The sequence below is a fragment of the Vipera ursinii genome (assembly GCF_947247035.1).
Source record: "Vipera ursinii genome assembly, chromosome: W".
Classification (NCBI taxonomy): Eukaryota; Metazoa; Chordata; class Lepidosauria; order Squamata; family Viperidae; genus Vipera; species Vipera ursinii.
Window position 1 is genome coordinate 23,630,601 of NC_139522.1, and position 22,638 is coordinate 23,653,238.

Below are 22,638 nucleotides of genomic sequence, written 5' to 3' on the forward strand. Positions count from 1 at the left end.
GACATACAAGACCACTGATAATCTCCCTCGTTCTGGGGCTCCATGCAAGATCTCACCCCGTGGAGTCAAAATGATCACAAGAACGGTGAGCAAAAATCCCAGAACCACACGGAGGGACCTAGTGAATGACCTGCAGAGAGTTGGGACCAAAGTAACAAAGGCTACCATCAGTAACATACTACGCCGCCAGGGACTCAAATCCTGCAGTGCCAGACGTGTCCCCCTGCTTAAGCCAGTACATGTCCGGGCCCGTCTGAAGTTTGCTAGAGAGCATTTGGATGATCCAGAACAGGATTGGGAGAATGTCATATGGTCAGATGAAACCAAAGTAGAACTTTTTGGTAAAAACTCAACTCGTTGTGTTTGGAGGAGAAAGAATGCTGATTTGCATCCAAAGAACACCATACCGTATTTTCCGGCGTATAAGACGACTGGGCGTATAAGACGACCCCCTACATTTCCTCTTAAATTATAGGGTTTGGGCTATACTCGCCGTATAATTTAATTTAATTTAATTTATTAATATTTCTATACCACCCTTCTCCCGAAGGACTCAGGGCGGTGTACAGGGCAAGAATAAAACACAAAGTTACAAAAATTAAAAAGTAATTAAATACATGCCCATAAAAACAATAAATACATTAATAAAACCCCAATAAAATGATAATATAAAACCCCACCAATCCCCCCTCAGGCCAGGCCGGCTTGTTCGAACAGATATGTTTTCAGATCGCGGCGAAAGGAGCGAAGATCGGGCACCGTCCGGAGCTCAACCGGTAACTGGTTCCATAGCTCCGGGGCGCCCACAGAGAAAGATCTCCCCCTGGGGGCCACCAATCTACATTCTCTGACCGGTGGCACCCTGAGGAGTCCCTCTCTGTGGGAACGCACAGGGCGGAGGGAAGTTGACGCCGGCAGCAGGTGTTCCCTAAGGTACTCCGGACCCCTGCCATGTAGGGCTTTAAATACCATAACTAGTACCTTGAATCTCACCCGGAAGACAACTGGCAACCAATGCAGCTCACGGAGCAGAGGTGTGACATGGGAGTATCGGGAAACTCCCAACACAACTCTCGCGGCTGCATTCTGTGCCAGTTGGAGCTTCCGGGTGGTCCTCAAGGGCAGCCCCATGTAGAGAGCGTTGCAGTAGTCTAGTCGAGAGGTCACGAGCGCGTGAGTGACCGTGCATAGATCATCCCGGCTTAGATAGGGCCGCAACTGGCGCACCAGGCGAACCTGGGCGAAAGCCCCCCTAGTCACAGCTCCTATGTGGTCTTCCAGGGTGAGCCGTGAATCTAGGAGGACTCCCAAGTTGCGAGCCCTATCTACGGGGGGTAATAATTCGCCCCCCATAGCGAGAGGTGGAATGTCCGAATAAACCCGGGATGAAGGTATGCAAAGCCACTCGGTCTTGTCGGGGTTGAGTTGAAGTCTGTTCCTCCCCATCCAGACCCGAACCTCCTCCAGGCAACGGGACATCACGGTGAGGGCATCACTGGGGTGGTTTGGGGTCGAAAAGAAAAGCTGGGTATCATCAGCATACTGATGATACCCAACTCCAAAACCACGAATGATCTCACCCAGCGGTTTCATATAGATGTTGAACAGGAGAGGCGAGAGGACCGACCCCTGAGGAACTCCACAAATGAGAGACCTCGCGGTCGACCTCTGCCCTCCTGCCAACACCGACTGCAAGCGTCCCTGGAGATAGGAGGAGAGACTACCCCTCTTCCAACGCACACCAAATAAAAATTAAAAAACATCAGATTTGATTTTAATATGGTAATTTTAATTCAAATGCTTATGACATGCAGGTGCTTAGGAAAACTGTCACTTATAAACATAAGGCTGTTTGTCATCAAACATGTAAACATAAAACAGTGAAAGTGGATTAAATAATAATAATAATAATAATAATAATAATAATAATAATAATAATAATAATAATAATAATAAGAAGAAGAAGAAGAAGAAGAAGAAGAAGAAGAAGAAGATGATGATGGAGGGGACCTTGGAGGTCATCTAGTCCAACCCCCTGCTAAGGCAGGAAACCCTATACCATTTCAGACAAATGGCTGTCCAGTCTCTTCTTAAAAACTTCCAGTGTTGGAGCATTCACCACTTCTGGAGGCAGGTTGTTCCACTGGTTAATTGTTCTAACTGTCAGGAAGTTTCTCCTTAGTTCTAGGTTGCTTCTCTCCTTGACTAGTTTCCATCCATTGCTTCTTGTCCTGCTTTCAGGTGCTTTGGAGAATAGCTTGGCTCCCTCTGCTTTGTGGCAGCCCCTGAGATATTGGATCACTGCTATCATGTCACCCCTCACCCATCTCTTCGTTAAGCTACACATACCCAATTCCAGCAACTGTTCCCTATTTTCCTAATTCACTTTTTCACTTTTCCTAATTCACTCTAAAGCTTTCCCTGCACAGAGCCTTAAATAACACCAGCTGCCTGCAATTAGTGCAGGTTCGCATCCCACCAGGCTCAAGGTTGACTCAGCTTTCCATCCTTCCAAGGTAGGTAAAATGAGGACCCAGATTGTTGGGGGCAATAAGCTGACTTTGTAATAATGCTGCTGGGGGGGGGGTGAAAGCCCTAATAAACAGGCATATACATAGAATGAAGGCTATTGCTAAGCACATTGATTTGTGCTTTAAATTGTAAGCCACCCTGAGTCTTTGGAGAAGGGCAGGATATAAATGGGATTTTAAAAAAAAGACCAAATGGGAGATCCGCTCCAGGTTTTCCAGCCAGCCCGCCCAGTTCCTGAGTCAAATGTGTCCTTAGAGCTAAGCAGCTGCTCTGGCTGCTGCCTTCCCCACCTGCCTTTCACGTTGGGACAGACTACAGCTGCTCTTCAACTTTAGAAGGAAAGACGCCCAGACCCCAGCCTGTAAAAAATCACAGACTGCAGCTTCTTCTCCAATTGGTCCCGCTTTCCCTGCGCAGACTAAATGGGAGATCCTCTCCAGGTTTTCCAGCCAGCCCTGTCCCTAAATTTTCAGCAGCCGGCGTATAAGAGGACCCCTGACTTTTGAGAAGATTTTCATGGGTTAAAAAGTAGTCTTATACGCCGGAAACTACGGTACCTACCGTGAAGCGCTTTGGGGCTGTTTTTCTGCAAAGGGACCAGGACGACTGATCCGTGTAAAGGAAAGAATGAATGGGGCCATGTATCATGAGATTTTGAGTGAAAACCTCCTTCCATCAGCAAGGGCATTGAAGATGAAACGTGGCTGGGTCTTTCAGCATGACAATGATCCCAAACGACAATGAAGGAGTGGCGGCTTCGTAAGAAGCATTTCAAGGTCCTGGAGTGGCCTAGCCAGTCTCCAGATCTCAACCCCATAGAAAACCTTTGGAGGGAGTTGAAAGTCCGTGTTGCCCAGCGACAGCCCCAAAACATCACTGCTCTAGAGGAGATCTGCATGGAGGAATGGGCCAAAATACCAGCAACAGTGTGTGCAAACCTTGTGAAGACTTACAGAAAACGTTTGACCTCTGTTGTTGCCAACAAAGGGTATATAACAAAGTATTGAGATGAACTTTTGTTATTGACCAAATATTTATTTTCCACCATAATTTGCAAATAAATTCGTTAAGAAATCCTACAATGTGATTTCCTGGATTCTTTCCCCCCATTTTGTCTCTCATAGTTGAGGTATACCTATGATGAAAATTACAGGCCTCTCTCATCTTTTTAAGTGGGAGAACTTGCACAATTGGTGGCTGACTAAATACTTTTTTGTCCCACTGTATATGTATCCTTTGGACTAAATTCAACTCCCACTTACAACAGTTTATTACAGGTATCCATACCTATCCTTTACAGTGCTGACTGAGAAAGACTGAAGAGGGTTCCAAAAGAGGGAAAAAAAACAGCATTCCAAATTCCTGTTACCTCAGATTCAATCCTTCCTTCAGCCATGCCCATTATGTAGCACCCAAAAGTTGATTATTGCAACACAGTCTACATGGGGCTACCCTTGAAGAGTATTCGGAAGCTACAATTGTCCAGAATGCAGCAGTGCAAAAAGTTCTGGAGGCCCCTAGGGTGGCATATGCAACACCACTGTTACATCAGCTGCACTGTCAATCTGCTTCTGGATCCAATTCAAGGTGTTGCTCATTACCTTTAAAGCCCTCTATGGCAGTGGCCCCCAATCCTTTGAGCACCAGGGACCAGTTCCATGGAGAGAGGTTTTTCCGTGGACTGGAGGGGGCATGGTTTCGCATGGTGCCTGCATCCCACAGATGGGGCTTTGCTTGTTTGCGCAGACCGGTGCCAGTCCATAAACTGGGGGTTGGGGACCCCTGCTCTATGGCACAGGTCAAAGATATCTGAGGAACTGTCTTACCCCAATGGGATCTGCCCACCCCACTCGTTCTGGCAGAAAGGGCCTACTGCAGACCCCTTCAGCCAAGGAATTGTGGCTGGCAGGGTCTAGAAGAGCCTTTTCTACCATGGCTTCTGCAGTCTGGAACATCTTTCCCCAGGACATGAGATTCGCCCTCACCTTTCTGGGCTTTAGGAGGAGCCTTAAAACAGCAAAATGCACAGTACATGAATTTAATAAATAAAAACAATAAAAAGTGTTAACTGAGGGAATGCAATTTTAACAGGAAAAACTTTGAAAGAAAAACTGAAATATGTTCCTTCTTATTGTTAAGGTAAGTGATAAAGGAAACAAATATTCTTATGGTTAGCTGAACTGACAAGTTAGACATTTCATTTTTTAAGGAGGCTTACTATGAACATTAACAAAAGTTTGCACTTATTGGTAAATACCGGTAGATTGTGTGATTTCCTTCTGTATTGAAAAACACTTACTGATTCAAAAACTAGAAGCAAACTATAACATGATATGCACACAATATTACTCACATAAACAAAATATGAATAGCAGCATTAACTCTGGTAATATAGTTAAACTACTAACTGCAACCTAAGTGCTAGATGTATAGATAGCCCGACTATCTTTTTACACTGGCTTTTGAAAAGCAAATGAAAAGACTCCTAACAATGAAATTAAATTACACTTGTATGTGAGCAAGTACATAGGCTCACACAAAATTTATGGAGAATATAAAAGAAACCCAGGTATTGGTCAGAGGAAAATAGTTTGACTCTGCTTATTTTAGTCTCCTTCACAAGATTTTGGGCAGTTTTAAAGTTATTATCAACAAAATTAGCTGCATTATATACAAAATAAAGTTAGAGTATTAGCTTAAAAAATGAATTTCACATATGAAAACCTAATTATTAAAAAACTCAGTCCTAAATAATTTACAGTTCGTTTAATATTCAATTAGACAGTTACATCCTAGCACTGCTTGTCAAGTATAGGATTACAAGTGTAATTCATAACTATACTTACAATTATTACAAAGTTTCTGATACCCAGCTAAAGGACATGCCAATTAAAAATATACTGTTTTATCTTGAATTATATTTAATACAATGTTAAAAACTGCTGTCTACTAGTGGAAAAATTACTTAGGACACTGGAAGGAATGCTTTTATTAAAGAAATTAGGATATGGAAAGTTATAAAAAAAATCCTTAACACTTTTTCCACTTGTAGCTCTTTACCATGTATTTGATGGTACCCATGGTCTAAGGCAGGGGTCCCCAATCCCTGGTCTGTGGACCAGCACCAGGCCGCAGCATGACAGAAACTGGGCCGCACAAACAAGTAAAGCCCCATCCACAGAGTGCAGGCAGCACATGAAACCATGCCCCTCTGGTCCGCAGAAAAAACTCTCTCCACAGAACTGGTCACTGGTCCCCAAAAGGTTGGGGGCACTGGTCTAAAGACAATACGAACATGTTTTGTTTATTTTTCTGTTTATAGACAGGGAGGAGGAGGAGGAGGAAGCGGCTTACTGACTACTGGAGAGACCAAACTGGCCTACAAGAAAGACCAAATGAAGAACAGAAGAGAGGCATGGGAAGACAAAGCACTACATGGCCAGTACAATAAAAAAATAGCTGGGAAAGCAGATAATAACAAGACCTGGCAATGGCTAAGAGCAGGAAAGCTGAAGAAAGAGACCGAGGGACTAATTCTGGCTGCACAAGACCAAGCCCTAAGGATAAGGCTTAAGGATATGGGATAACCCAGTGATGGCAAACCTTTAGAGACCGAGTGCCCAAACTGCAACCCAAAACCCACTTATGTATCATTGGGTGCCGGGTGGGCGTGGCCCTTTGGGTGGGTGTGGCCAATTGGGTGGGCATGGCTCACTGGGTGGGCATGGCTGCGGTGGTAACGGCAATCTGGGTGGGACTAAAAAGTTCAATCAATCAATTCCAACTTTGTGAGATCTTTTTTTTCCCCCACGAGAAGTTGAAATTGATTGATTGAATCTTTTTTTTTTTGCACATGGCGGCGGAGGCCTAAAGCGAAAAGGTTTTATAAAACCCAGCTGAAGGCCTAGGACTGGGGCGACGGCGTGCGTGCCCACAGAGAGGGCTCTGTGTGCCGCCTGTGGCACCCGTGCCATAGGTTCGCCACCACTGGGATAACCCAAAGAAACACAACAAGAATGTGGCTTGGTGTCCTGGGCAATTTGTGTGCCCAAAAAACGATGGTGGGGTGGCAGGGATAGTGTCGCTAAGAGTGGCTGGGAAGTGCCGCTAGGACCCGACTAAGCCAATTGAACCCTACATCGTAAGGGGAACATGGGTAGCTGTAGTTTGAGGGTCAGAATTAGGACACCCATTGGCGATATATTCGAGACATGGGATCAGAGGCGAGTGCCTGTCCTGGATCGTATGGAAAAGGAAGCGAGCAAGACAAATTTGTGAAGAATGGGCTTTGCTCAGGGCTTTGCTGTGAAACCAATTTGGCTAAATAAAGGTACTTAAAAGGGAAAATAAGAAATAGTGATTCTCTCTCTCTCTTTCTATGCAACCACATGGTATGTTTAAGATTTGTGCCTTCCCTAATTTGAGTTAAATGAGATTTGTGATGGGAATGACCAGGATGTGTAAAACTAAGACTTCTGTTTCCTTTTTCTCTTCTCTTTTCCTTGTCTTTGTGTGTATATGTGTGTCAAAGTCTTTGTGTGTGAGGTAAATGTGACTGTTAATTGTCTCTAATCCAAAGAGAAAAGAATTTTAAAATTCTGCTAGAAATTCTGCTTAAAATAAGCCATCAAAAGAAAAATACCCCCACTCTGTTTGTCTGGCCAACAGACAGAGTGAAGAAAAATGCCCCCCCTTCTCTCTCTGTACTCTTAAGAAAGGCCCAAAGACAGCAGGAGGGAATGTTTTAAGTTCATCTGCTGGAAAAGTTTCACTCTTGCATTTACTGTATGTGTTGTAAATGGGTTTTATCTGTCTATCCTTTTCCTGAAACATGACCACCATTTTTCAAGTTGCAACTCTTTAGTCCTCTTTAACATGTTGCAAATGTTCAATTTCAGAAATGAGACCTTTCATTTTTGTACTTACCAGAATCCAGCCTTTCTCTTGTCCTCATCTGTGTTGTCCCCATCTTATGTTTCTTTAACCACTGCAGTATTAATGCCTTTTCAAACTCTGTCTGCAAGCTACCCCTCCCCCCCAATTCTACTTCTCTTTTTCTTATCCTGTTCTCCATGCCTTTGTCTGCCTTTCCTGGGAGAGTCCACCCAGAAAGGGGGGAGAAGATCTTGCTCTCATGTCTTTCAGCCCTACACAGATGCCCCCCCAAACCTTTGGAAGCAGAGCACACTGACCCAGATGCTGCCTCCATCCATTTGAGCCATGGAATTGGGTTTTGAATCCAGCCATCCACTAAAAAGCCTCCATGCAACCTGAATGGAACAGATCTTCCCAAGTCCTACCATTCCCCCAGATCCCTGTGAAAGCTGCAGAGGAAGGAAGGAGTCCTGGAGCCATTGGTCCCCACGTGAAGCCTCAGAATAAAATTAGGAAGACTATGGAGGGAGGGTGGAAACTCATTGTAAGGTTTTCTTTCTTGCCCCATTTGTGTTGTAATTAAGCAGTTGAATGTATTTATGGAGTGATGCCATTGGGAATAGTTGGCACAGGAAGTCCTGAACACCTTGGATTTCTGTCTGGTGGGAGGAAAACTTATCCAGAATGTTTGTATTGCCTGTTTGTATTAGTAGCTGCACACACACACACCATTCATAATCACACTGAGTCTATCTCTTTCACCTACCTTCAATAAAGCTCCAGCCTGATTCTTGCCCTGTGTCATTAAAACTTTGTACGAACAACTTCCTGCAAATTCCAAGGGGGAGGGAACCAGGCCCCCTCAGGTGATTTGCAATTCATATGCCCTGACTGAGGAAGTAGCAGGAAAGGGATCTCCAAACCCAAGCCCTGAATATCTTGCACTGGTAGACTCAGATTGGGAGTCCTAGGGTTCACTATGTGCAATTTAAGAAAATTTAATAGCCTGGCTTGCATACAGGCTAACCTCAACTGGACATTACAAACCTGGATGCACTGAACTAGGAGCTAAGGCAGGAAACAACCCCTGAAAATGGGCATCCAGTAGTTATGTACTGAGGCAAACCATGGCTCTGAAGAATTTTGGGAGGAATGTGCAAACCTGACTGGAAGCTCAAAGTGATATCCAACATTTGAAAATGATTGGCACAGAATATCGGACACTATAAATTTCTCTCCCACCTAACAGAAATTTTGCCCTGACTTTTAAACCTTTATGGGTTGGAAGCTCCCCTTTTGGGAGCCACTGCAGGGATCTTTTTCTGCTGCCTCCATTAGTGTCTTCCCCCTTTTTCTTTTTGGCTTAACAGTTTAAAGGTTGTTTACCAAATCTCCCTGACCAGATCAATTTTAATCTTGTGCCAGTAAGTGTGTCATTCACACACTTATGGCACAAAGGGGGAATTTGTGGGAAGTCAGCACCCCCCAGAAGGAAAGATTAAAAAGGGAGAATATTATGTTTCCTCAAAGAATCTTAAAAGAGGCAGAAAAGCATGCCCAGTTTTCTTAATAGCCCCAAGTCTCCCTCCCTCAAGCAGAAACCAACTCTGTAAAAATGCAAATGTAAATAATCCAGGAAGGTTGGAGGTCCACAGCTAGAAGCTTAGGAAGACAAAGACACCTAAAATCTACATACCCCACCCAAACTCTAAGACAGGACATAATAGACCAATACACAGATGCCAAAGGGCACACTCAGACTCAGGTCAAAGTACATGCCACAGGAACAACTCCAAACAAAAGGCTCCAGAGGGTATAAAAACCCACTCCCTACATGTGCTCTCTCTCTTTTTTCTTTCAGAGCCATCTTTCCATCTGGCTCTCTTCAATAAACTGCAACCTTCTTTCTAAAGCAGTTCCCATGTTATTTATTCCTGGATTGGACTGAACCATGATGAAGACTTTTCCTTCAACAAAGGCCTTAGTCAAAATGTTCCTTCCTTTTTTTCCCTATTTTACTACTTCTATAATCTAACTTTCCATCTACAATTGCGTTAAAATCTACTAAACAAATATTTTGGTACTCCATTTCCACTATTTTCTTATGTAGTCTTTGATAAAATTCTTCTTGTTTATTATTCAGTGCATAAATTGCTACCATCTATGTCTGTTTTTGATTTATTGTTATTTCTACAATTAATATTCTTCCTTCTTCATCCAAGTAGATTTGTTTGGAGTCCATTGTTTCTTTGATATATAGATCTACTCCTCTTTTCTTTTGTTGTGCTAGTGAGAAATAAAGTTTTCCAATTTGGGGGCATTCCAAAAATTTATAATGTTGTCTTTGAATATGCGTTTCTTGGAGACAGACTATATCCATTTTTAATTTTTGTAATCGTGTAAACACTTTTTTTCTTTTTAAGGGGAGGTTCAGTCCATTTATATCAGGGGTGTCAAACTCAATTTCATTGAGGGCCACATCAGCATTGTGGTTGCCATTGGGGGGCCGGGTGGGTGTGGCCAGCATGGCCGTAGCTTACTGAGTGGGGCATGGCCAGCTTGACATCACTCACATCGGGGGCACCTGTGCGGGCCTGGGCAGGACTGGGGCAGATCCAAGGGTCTCCGGCGGAAGGTGGGGTGGGACCGGGGCGAGCATCGGGGCATGGTCCATTGGAGGAGCTCACTGAGCCTCAGGCTGTGCACGGGGCACCTGGACGGTGGCACGAACTGCCCGGAGCCCCAGGGAGCGAAGGTCAAGAGCCCAGCCCAACCCTTGAGCTCTCACGGCACCAGGACCCCACAGCCCTGCCTTGCCTAGCCGCACTTCCCCAAGGGGGCGCCCACCTGTGCTTACCTCAAGGCTGCTGCTGCTGTCCTCCCTCTCCTTGGCCAGGTTGCTCATGGTGTGTACAGGAGGACAAAGTGCATGGGTCAAAGGGAGGTCCACTCCCTCTCCATGCGAGGAGACCTGGCTTTGTAACCAAAGCATCCTCAGCAATAGGATGGGAGACCACCAGGGGATGGTGAAAGGGCAACAGGGCTGCTGGTGGCCAAGTGCTAAAGCAGGAATTCCCTCAGACCCTCCCTCCCTCTTATTCCAATCTCCTTCCTTCCTTCCCTTTCTTTTCTTCCTTCCTTCTTTCCTCCCTCCCCTCCTTCCCTGCCTCCCTCCTTTTCATTCCCATCTCCTTCCTTCCCTTTCTTTCTTCCTGTTTCCCTCCCCTCCTTCCCTCCTTCTCTCTGTGCCCAGGAAGGGATGAGGGGAGGGGGAGAGGTTGGCAGCACTTCTCTCAAAGAAAAAGAGTTGGAAGAGCCCTTTGAGGTCTTTAGTCCAAGCCCCTGCTCATTACCATTCCAGACAATGGAATATCCAATCTCTACTTAAAAGCCTCCAGTGATGGAGCATCCACAACTTCTGAAGGCAAGCCTTTTCACTGGTTAGTTGTTTTCACAAGTCCTTAGTTCTAGGCTGCTTTTCTTCTTGATTAGTTTCCATTTTGCTTTCTGATGCTTTGGAAAATACGTTGACCCCTTCTTCTCTGTGGCAGCCCATCGAATATTGGAACACTGCTATCATGTCACCACCCCTAGTCCTTTACACTAAGCTAGACATATCCAATTCCCACAAACATTTATGATATGTTTTAGCCTCCAGCTCCCTAATCATCTTTGTTTACCATCCATTTAGACCAGATGGTCCCCCTGGTTTGGTTTATAGAACAGTGGCCACAAGCAGAGCCTTCTCAGAGACAGCACCCCAATTATAGAACTTTCTCCCAAGGAAAATATGAACAGTGCATCCCTCACCCTTTTAGAGGCAACTCCAAACACATTGTTCAGCCAGGCATATGTAGAATAACAACACATTTTATGGTCAAACAGCACTAAGTACATTACTACTAATATTTTTCTTTCTTTATATACACATTTTAATATTGTTTTAAGCAGTGTCAGTGATGCTTTACAATACTTGTCTTTGAGAGTTTTCTTTTAAACCACCCTGGATTTGTAGATTTAATAAAATAGGCAGAAGAAACAAATGTTTACATACATCTAAATCCCACAGACCTACTGCCTCCTAGGCGCATACTACAGAGAAAATAAGGCATTGCATTTCTAGCCAACATAGCCACAAGGTGATGGGAACTGTGGTCCATGACATCCAAAAGATATTAGTTTGGGCAAGGCTGGATTAAATTATAAAAGAGAAGATGAGGAGAAGTAGAAGCAAGAAACACTTTCCAGTCTCTGACAAAATACTTTTTGAGGGGGAGTTGACTCGGCCTTTTAATTTCAGCTCACACCAATTCCTTTTAACTTCCCATTCAATCCAAAGAGTTCTATTATTGCCTGGATTTTAGGGAAGGAAGGAGGCAGGAATAGACCACAAAGCCAATCTGTGAGTTTGCTCTCTCCACTGTCTGCACACCACCTTCCCCACACAGCATGTGTATGTATGTGTGTGAGAGACAGAGAGAGATCCCCTCTTTTTGTAAGTTTGCTTACTCTGCAACACTCCCCTTCTCCACACTTTCGCTTCCCTGCTGGCTCTCTCACTCACTCACTCACTCACTGAGAGAGAGAGAGAGAGAGAGAGAGAGAGAGAGAGAGAGAGAGAGAGAGAGAGAGAGACCCTTCCTGAACGGAGCAGGAGGAGATTTAAAAAAGAGAGAAGGGGGTGGAAGAAAGGTGAAAAATCCCTTTTTGTAACACGGCTTTCTCCTCCCCCTTTTCTCCAAGCTCTTTCTGTCTTTCTCTCACAAACACAAACACACACACACACACACAAACACACAGAAACCCTTCCTGCTTTCTCCTTCTTCTCACCCTCTCTCTCCAGCCACCACAGAGTTCCAGGTTGCTGCATGTCTGTTGTATTTCCCTCTCCACGTGGTCGAGAGAGCGACTGGGAGCCGGCAGCTGCGCGCTCACATCTCCGCGCCTTTCATCCCACAGGCTGGGCGTGCTCTGGGGTGCTAGGCAAGCGAGGAAAGGCCCTGCAAAAGGGGGCCAATCATGGGGAGGCTGCCTGGCAAAGCAGAGCGACTGGAGGAGAAGCCCGGCAAAGTGGAGCGTGGCTGGGTATGACAGGGTTAAGCTGGGAGGGGAGGGGCTTCTGAGGCAAATGAGCTGTAGCTGCTGCTGCACACCACCAGCTCCTGACTGCTCACCATTTCCGTGTATATGTTTCAGGGCACCCAGTTGGCTTGCAATGGGCCAGGGATGGGGCAGTGCGGGCCGGTTCCTTGCCATTTCTAGGACAGCCCCTGGGGGCCAAATCTGGGCCCTCCCCGGGCCGGATCCGGCCTGCGGGCCTTGTGTCTAACATGTCATTTCAGGCAAATGGCTGTCCAGTGTCTTCTTAAAAACCTACCTAATAATGAAAAATCCAGCAAAAGGGGCAACACCAGGCAACTACAGGCCAATTACCTGCTTACCAACAACTTTCAAATTGCTAACTGGTGTGGTAGCTGATGCAGTACAACAGCATCTAGTTGAAAACAATCTCTTTCCACCCAAATAGAACGGAAACCGCCCCAATAGCAGAGGAACAAAAGATCAACTCCTAATAGACAAAATGAACTTTGAAAACTGCAAGAAAAGGAAGACCAACCTGAATGTGTCATGGATTGACTACAAAAAGGCATTTCACTCTCTGCCACATGACTGAATAATCAAGTGCCTAGAAATAACAGGAGTCAGTAGAAACATCAGAAAATTTGTGCAAAGTTCTATGGCACAATGGAAGACAGAGTTGCAGGTCAATGGTGAAAGATTGGGAGAGGTTAATATCAAGAGAGGAATATTTCAAGGAGATTCATTATCACCACTACTATTTGTTATTGCACTGTTTCCTCTGTCAACAATACTGAATAACTCAGGGCATGGCTATCAGACATCAAAAATATCTGCCAGACTATCTCACCTCCTTTACATGGATGATCTGAAGCTGTATGGAAAAACATCATCTGAAATAGAATTGCTGCTGAACACTGTCCGTATATATAGCCAAGATATTGCAATGGAGTTTGGCTTGGACAAATGTGCCACACTTACTCTGAAACAAGGAAAAATAGTGAAAACTGAAGGAATCAAGATGCCCCACGAAAATAACATTAAGAGTCTGGATGAGGAAGATTACTACAAATACTTCAAGCTGACAACATCAAACAAACTGAAGTCAAGAAAAAGATTAGAGGTGAATACATCAAGAGAGTGAAGATGATCTTAAAGTCCAAACTCAATGGAGGAAAATACCGTGAAGGCAATCAACACCTGAGCAATTCCAGTCATTAGATACACAGCTGGAATAGTGGACTGGACTCAAGCAGAACTAAAACCAATGGATAGGAAGACCAGAAAAATAATGACAATGAATCATGCCCTTCATCCACACAGTGACACTGACAGACTCTATCTACCAAGGCAAATAGGTGGGCGTGGAATGCTGCAAGTACATCAGGTGGTTGAAGAAGAAAAAATGGCTTTGGAAGAATATCTGAAGGACAATGATGAAGATGCACTGAAATTAGTATATCAGGAAGGCTTACTGACTACTGGAGAGACCAAACTGGCCTACAAGAAAGACCAAATGAAGAACAGAATAGAGGCATGGGAAGACAAAGCACTACATGGCAGGTACATTAAAAAACAGCTGGGAAAACAAATAACAACAAGACCTTGCAATGGCTAAGAGCAGGAAAGTTGAAGAAAGAGACTGAGGGACTAATTCTGGCTGCACAAGACCAAGCCTTAAGGACAAATGCATACAAAGTCAAAATTGAGAAGACAGTAACAGACAGTAAGTGCTGCCTATGCAAAGAAGCTGAAGAAACAGCGGACCACCTGGTAAGCTGCTGCAAGATGATCGCACACACTGACTACAAGTAGTGGCATGACAAAGTAGCAACAATGGTGCATTGGAAGATCTGCAAGAAATATCATTTGCCTGTAAGCAAGAACTGGTGGGATCATAAAATAGAGAAAGTCATAGAAAATGATAAAGTTAAACTGCTCTGGGACTTCAGAATTCAAACAGACAAGCACCTGCAACATAACACCTCGGACTTAACAATTGTCCATAAGAAAGACAAAAAAGTCTGGATAGTGGACGTGGCAGTGCCTGGAGACAGCAGAACAGACGAGAAAGAACTGGAGAAGATAACAAAATACAAAGACCTACAAATAGAAATAGACAGACTGTGGCAAAGGCAAGCAAGGGTAGTACCAATAGAAATAGGCGCCTTGGGTGCAATCCCAAAACAACTGGAGCACCACTTGAAGACCATTGGCATTGACAAATTCGCCATTAGTCAATTGCAAAAGGCGGCCTTACTAGGAAATGCTTCAATCCCGTGACAATATCTATAATACCATCAAACATCTACATCTGCCTATTACAGGTCCTTAGTAAGGACTCGATAGGTAGACAAAAATGTCAAATCCAGTCTGAACATCTGGCTGACTGTGCGATGATCAATAATAATAATGATGATGGTGATGATGTTGTTGGAAGGGACCTTGGAGGTCATCTAGTCCAACCCCCTGCTCAGGCAGGAATCCCTAGGGCCTATACCATTTCAGACTGTCTGTCCAGTCTCTTCTTAAAAACTTCCAGTGTTGGAGCATTCACAGCTTCTGGAGGCAGGTTGTTCCACTGGTTAATTGTTCTAACTATCAGGAAGTTTCTCCTTAGTTCTAGGTTGCTTTTCTCTTTGATCAATTTCAATCCATTGGCTCTTGTCCTGCCTTCAGGTGCTTTGGAGAATAGCTTGACTCCCTCTTCTTGTGGCAACCCGAGATATTAGAATACTGCTATCGTGTCACCCCTAGTCCTTCTCTTCATTAAACTAGACATACCCAATTCCAGCAACTGTTCCTTATATGTTTTAGTCTCCAGTCTTGTGATCATCTTTGCTGCTCTTCTCTGTACTGTTTCTAGAGTCTCAACATCTTTTTTACATCATGGTGACCAAAATTGGATACAATATTCCAAGTGTGGACTTACCAAGGCATTGTAAAGTGGTATTAACACTTCACGTGATCTTGATTCTATCCCTCTGTCAATGCAGCCTAGCACTGTGTTGGCTTTTTTGGCAACTGCAGCACACTGCTGGCTCATATTTAAGTGATTGTCCACTAGACTCCGCGATCCCTCTCAGAGTTACTACTATTGAGCAAGATGAACTTTGTTGTTAGAGAAACGGCTGCTAGTCACTAAATATGTAAAGCAAAAAGTTTTGGTTGTAACTGTATTCTACTGCAGGCGTCACCAACCCCTGGGTCGCTGCCTGTTTCAAACCGGGCTGTGTGAGCAATGGGCAAACATGTAGGCAATGTTCCACTTGCATGAGCAGTGGACTCTAGCGCTCGAGCGTGAAGCTCCACTCACACAAGCAGAGGGAGCTTGTGTGGAGGGTGCTTGTGCTCAAGCGTGAAGCTCCACTCACATGAGCAGAGGGCGTTCACACGCGAAGCACCAATTAAGCTGTGTGTGTGCGCCTGTCACTCACACGCCTCCCCGCCCCAAGGTGGAAAGGTTGGGGACCGCTGTTCTACTGCACTGAAAAAAGTTGGAGGGTTGCTGTTTTTCTTCCTTTCTCTTTTTTGTGGAACCCCTGCCCCTATTCCCTTATGATCTTCGTTTGCATTTTATACTATAATAAACTTTAATACAAAATAATATATTTTAAATCAGATTCATCTTTGCAGATTATTTCCAATAGTAATAATCTGAAATATCCCTTGCCTGAATACATGTAGAATATACTCAGCAAACCCAATTGTAAAAGAACTCCTACAATTAAAATAAAAAAAATATTTTTATAAACAAAGGCTTCATGGAAATATTTCTGAATTTGTAAAGCACAAATAACTATGCCAACAAGGCAATGTGTAAGACTGTTTTAATCTAAAACACTAAAAAGTCTGGTTTTAATTTATCCAATGTATAAAAACCACTATAAAGCATGTGACAATATAACTCTACTTTTAACTTCTCTAGAGCCCTGAATGTAGGTGACAAAATTTACTTCAGCGCTGAGTGGAGGATTTGATACTAAGATTTTCAAGTTCCAATATTCAGTTATATTACATTATCACTTTAGTAAGCCTTTCCTATTTTTTCTGGGAATGAAAATAGATTAGGCAGTTGAAATAACAACAAATGTTAACAGTGCCACACAATTCACATTACTTAAATAAAAGTAGAGTACATGTCAAGACTTGGTTTCCTGTATGCCATGAAATACCCACTTCACTCCTTTGCAATACCACTGTGGTAGATGACATTGCTGTCATCATTGTGGTAGAAGATCATTATTCAATTTTAATTAGAACAGAGTAAAGGTGATGTTACCTAGTTTGGTTAATGAAATATCTGCAAGAGAACAACCAAGCTCAGAGAGCACCCTGAGCATTTTGTGACATGCATACTACAAGCAACTTGAGCTGAAACCTATTTCTTTAGGCATAAAACACAGTAAATGCTTTAATGAAGCAACAAGGTTTAAAAAATAGCAATTAAAAGTTGTACTGAAAATTCAAGAAAATCTGATTTTATCAGTTATGACCCAAGAGATTAGTAGTAAGAACAAAAACTCCTATCCCGATTACTGCATACAGCACAGTATGCTGTTGTGTATCTACACACTAAACCAAGCCTAATGATTAAAACGGCTCTGTGAACTTCTCCTTGTTTACTTCCAAACAGTTAAAGCAGCAGGCCTGAACCAATAAGGATAAGAGCCCATATTATCCTGTTATGGATGTACCATATTTCTCTCAGGCACCATACCTGCACACATAAAGCAATTACAGTTCACTAGCCTTTCATAGAAAATATCAGAAGATCGGGCACTTTTAAGTGTCTCCAAAATAATGCTTCCTGAATTCTCTTCCACTTGTAAAAAGCTTTTCAGATAACCAGTGGTATTTTTAAATATTGACCAGTATTAGCTGTAATGTGCTAATATATCTTGCTACCAAATTTAGCTAATTGTCAAAGGAATTAAAAATTAAAAATAATTCAAGAACATTAAACATACACAAAATATGATGGCAATTTCAAAGAAAACACCTCAGCTTGCCAGACCATACATTTCTTATAGGTAAAAAGGCAATTATCTACAAGATGAAAATAAAAGTACCATTAAAAACACTACTAAAAACCTATTTCTTTTTTATGTAGTGTATATGTATTTTGAGGGACGCGGTGGCTCAGTGGGTTAGGACGCTGAGCTTGTCGATCAGAAGGTGGGCAGTTTGGTGGGTCGAATCCCGAGTGCCGCGTAGCAGAGTGAGCGCCTGTTACTCGTCCCAGCTTCTGCCAACCTAGCAGTTCGAAAGCACGTAAAAATGCAAGTAGAAAAATAGGGAACGCTCCGGTGGGAAGGTAACAGCGTTCCGTGCGCCTTTGGCGTCTAGTCATGCCAGCCACATGACCACGGAGATGTCCTCGGACAAGCGCTGGCTCTTCGGCTTTGAGACGGAGATGAGCACCGGCCCCTAGAGTCGGAAACGACTAGCACGCGTGTGCGGGGGAACCTTTACCTTTACCTATATGTATTTTATGTAGTGCTCTGCCAAGCTGAAATAACGGTGAGGCAAATTGATTAAACTATTATTTTAATATTTAAAAAAAGATTAAAGGAAACTTACCACCATCCCTTTCTCTAACTCTGTAACTATGAATGGTTTTAGCTTTATTGTGTCCGGTACTGTCACTGTATTTGTTTTCAGGACTATCCGATCGCCGCAACATTTTATTTGGTGGTGAAGGGTCTGTGGCGTCTCGCATCTTGTCATGCCGGTGATCACCACCACTGGGGTGACTCTTTGATGTGTACTTAAGAGCCTGTAAGAAATTACAAGAATAGATTTTTAAGTTGTATTATACCTAGAATTTACCATGGATGCTTTTATTATCCAGATTTTTAATATCTGACATTTAAAGTATATACTTAGGCATATTCTAGGTTAGTATTATTCTTGGACATAAACTCCATGGTGTATCACAAACTGTTTTTCAGACAACTCAATTCAAAACAGTTCAACAATAGTTTGCCTTGCAGCTGTCCAAAACTATCTGTAGATCTACCTAAGTTATCCAGAATGTAACCCAATACTTGATTGTTTTAAAAATTTCCTAGCAATTGATTCTGGATGTTTGATTTTTATTTTCTATTAATGAGTTATATCACTGATCAATGGGATCTATTAAAAATAATGCATTTAAGATTCTGATTAACCAAAACAGACAGTAGTGTGTATACTATTTTTAACAGAGAGTAACATATTTGGAGTATATGTTCATACTTGTTTAAGAGAGCAAACTTTTGAAACAGATGTAAATGTTAATAGTTATATAAATATCATAAATGATACTGCTATAAGAGGCATTTCATGGTGGTAACTTTTTTCTATCAAAAGCTTATATAGCTTACCAAAACTACAAAAATACTTAGTATTCTTACTTAATTTTAATAAAATCTCATTTGTGAAGACAGCAGTTATGTAGGTTTACAAAAACAATTTTTTCAGAGACTACAGATTCAATAAATTCTCAGACTATGAAAGCGAGATAGTGTAGGTACATAGCAACTGCTGCACGTGTACTTTCATAGCAAAACCACTTTGTGCTGTATTAAGTACAACAGAGAACAGCTTTGGTTAGCAGCTCTTCATCTGAATTATTTTGGAATATACACCTTTTGCCTAGTGGATATTTACACAAGGCAGGCTGTCATCCAGTACAGCCTCCAAATACACTGGTCAAATTTTTTCGCACGTTTTGGTGATTGTATCGTAGAAATATTGAGAAATATGGAATTAACTTTTAATGAATATAATGTATTTAATCACATTTCCAACATGCTGCATGAGTTCAAAAGAGCTAATAGTGTTTTGCTGCAGATTTTCATTTGTACTCGGTGTCTGATGTATCTTGCCACAGTGTCCAACAATAGTCAGCCAGCATGGATTCCACTTGCCCCGATACTGTTTTTTCATTGTGGCAATGTCCAGGTGAAACCTTTCACCATGTTCATCACTGACTGAACCTAGACTTTTGGGAAAGAAGTCCAAGTATGAATGCAGAAAATGAATTTTCAGTGACATGTTGCACTTCATGGTCTTGTATGTATAAGAAGTTTCTCAACCAACTGAATGTAGTTTGGTGCTCTGTAGCTGTCAAGAAAATTCTCAATTACATCCTTGAATGTTTTCCAGGGGATTTTCTCTGGCCCCACTAACAGATCTTTGAACCGCTTGTCATTGATGTATCTGATCTGTGGACCACCAAAAATGCCTTTCTTAATTTTGGCATCTGTTATTCTTAGCAACTTCTGTCTCAAATTGTCTCAAAGCATAGGGCCCTATACAACAAGATGCAGTTCAGTGGTGAGAAGAGTAAGATTCTTCACTTAGGTAGGAAAAACCAAATGCACATGTACAGAATAGGCAGTACCTGGCTCAACAGTAGCAACTGTGAGGGATCTAGGTGTCCTGGTGGACCACCTTTTAAGTATGAGTCAGCAGTGTGCTGCAGCTGGTAAAAAAGCCTATGTAGTCCTAGACTGCATCAACAGAGGGATAGCATCAAGATTGCAGGAAGTGATACTACTGCTCTATATTGCACTAGTGAGGCCACACTTTCAATACTGCATCCAGTTCTGTTCACAATATAAAAAAGATGCTGAGGCCCTGGAAAGAGTGCAGAGAAGAGAAATAAAGAAAAGGGGTCTGGAGGCTAAACCATAGAATGAACAGCTAAGGGAACTAGATATGTTTAGCCTAACAAAGAGAAGGCTTAGGGCAGACACGATGGCAATCTTCCAATACTTAAAGGGCTGTCATAGGGAAGAGGGGGTTAATTTATTCTCCATAGGACCTGAGGGCAAGACAACAACAAAAGCCTTATCAGAGATCCAACTTGGAACTAAGGAGGAATTTCCCAACAGTGAGAGCAATTAATCAACAGAACAACTTGCCTCCAGAAGTTGTGGGTGCTCCATCACTGGAGGTTTTCAAGAGGAGATTGGACCACCATTTGTCCAGGATGGTATGAGGACTCTTGTTTTGGGCAGGGGGATTGGACTAGAGAACTTCCAAAGTACCTTCCAGCCATATGTTTCTATGCAGTAATGAAAATCTTCACCTTCCTTATTCATTGATTTCACAAAATTTTTCATCAGTTGTTTTATGTGGAGGCAAAAATATTTTTGTCAGGCCAAGTGGTTCATTGTGCCACATTTTTCAGTCCCTGGAACAAAATTCTTTCTGAGTGGCCATTTCTTTTTAATATAATGTGACTCTTGCATGGCTGTCTCACTTGCACGTAACAACAGTACTTGGTAATCTGAGCTGCATTCCAAGTAGCAGAACCACTACTTTCAGATCTCCAGATATTCCAGTTCTACTTGGTGTACTGGAGGTGCTTCAACCAGAGTTCCATGTTTTCAGATGTTTCTTGATAGGTTAAATTACACTCTATTTTCGTGATTAGCAGCCAAAAATCTGTAAGATACATCCGAAAGCGTTCAGGAAGTAAAATCTTTGTTGTCCAGTGATATTAAGCTCTGCTGGATACCTGACAGTACCTTAAAGGTCAAGTAATTATTTTCATCCCACACTAATTATTTTCATCCTACAAACTAAAAGTTGTGGCACACTCTCCGAGGACTCTCCAATATCTGAGTACCTGCACCACCCCCAATTTACAAGGTCTTTGTGAATAGGAGGACTGAAGAACTAGAATTCCCATACGGGTCAGGAGCCCAGGGTCCTTTATTGTTTTAGGGAAGAGTTCCTATAAACAGATGCCTTACCGCTATCCCACCGCTTTCTTCAAGAGGAAAAAAAAACAATGCCATCCTCCCGTTCACCATAGTACCTAGGTCGTTTCCCTGCCCCGCAAGGCCCCTACCGTTGTCTCCCTCAGGCGCCCCGCACTCGGCGAAGGAAACCAACCGCAGCCGCCCCCTCTTCCTCCTCTCCCAGCCGGCCGCACGCGGGACGAAAGGGCGGCTCGTGTGCGGCCTGCAGCGTCGGCCGAAGCCTGCGCTCGATTAGTTTAGCTTGCCCTCCCACACTCTAGTTGTTGGCGCCGCCGGGCCTCTCAATGTGGGGACTGCGGCGGGCGAAGAAGTCAGTACCTGGTAGGGTTGCGAGTCCCCCTTGTGGTCGTGACAGCTGGAAGAGAAAGACAGAAACGTAGTTAGCGAGCGACGGTTACTGGCGATTGGCATGGAGGGACGGGGAGAGGGGGAACAGCGACAGAGGCGCAGTCGGGGAGGGCAGGACGCGATAGGAGTATTTACCCATCATTGAGTCTTTGCTGTTTCTTCGCATACATTACCATCAATGCCCGGCCTATGTGTGAAAGACTGAGGGGCGCAGGGGGGCACGACCAGGCCGCGGACGCCGCCGAGGGAGGAGAGGGAAGCAGCGCTCTAACCAGGGACGGGAAAGGGAGGGAGGAGGGGCGGCTCAAGCAGCTCAGCTGTGAGAGGAAGCGGCGCTCACGGGCCCATCTCTTCTCCGCACTTGTAAGGACAGGCACTGCTGCACAAGCACACAGAAGAACGCCGAAGACGACGACTTCCCCGCGGTCCGACTCCCCCCCCCCCGCCACTGCTTCCAACACTACCGCCGTCCGATTACATCCGGGAAACTGGGACGTCACCGCCTTCGCTTAACGTCGGCTCTGGTCGGCTCCTTCCGACCAAACACCACCCCTATAATTGTTTTTAATAACCTCCTTCCTCTTTCTTAGGCATAAGCTCCGCCTGCCTCCCCTCTAGAATCTGAGAGCCTCTTTTTGGAGGGGCATCGGCCGTTTCCGTTCAATACCGGAAATCCCTTGCCGTGAAAAGTAAAGCCTGCGCGCTCGCACTCTCTGCTCCCGATTCTGATTTGTCTTCGGAAAACATCGGAGATTTCCGTTGAGCTCACAGCGCTCGCTTTCATGCGACGTTGGTATTCCCAGACGTTGAGTGTTTCCCCATCACCTCTGTATCCGTTGTTTCTGTAAGTGAAATGAGGAACGTGCTCCGATAGGCGCTTTTCCTGGCACTTCTAAAACCAACTCCCGAGAATGAACCGCGAGCAATCCCGGACCACTAATTGGCTGAGGCTTTTTCTCTCGTTTGCTCCCTAACTTTAAACAGGTTGCCTGCTCTCGCGCACGAGGGTTGGAACTTATCGGCGCCAGAGAAAATTGCAGCCTGG

The 22,638-nt window shown here is 43.8% G+C and overlaps 1 protein-coding gene across 1 annotated transcript in view; it reads right to left on the reverse strand.

Annotated features, from left to right (window-relative positions):
• LOC310648286 (WW domain-containing adapter protein with coiled-coil-like) overlaps positions 1-22,105 on the reverse strand; it is a 124,081-nt gene extending 101,976 nt beyond the window's left edge. Inside the window, exons 1-3 of the mRNA XM_083376037.1 lie at positions 21,729-22,105; positions 21,564-21,600; positions 18,070-18,265 (exon numbers count right to left, since the gene is read on the reverse strand). Of these exons, the coding sequence (XP_083232163.1) occupies positions 18,070-18,265; positions 21,564-21,600; positions 21,729-21,769 (274 nt within the window). The 5' untranslated portion in view covers positions 21,770-22,105. The remainder of the gene's footprint in view (positions 1-18,069; positions 18,266-21,563; positions 21,601-21,728) is intronic.
• Positions 22,106-22,638: the final 533 nt, after the last annotated feature.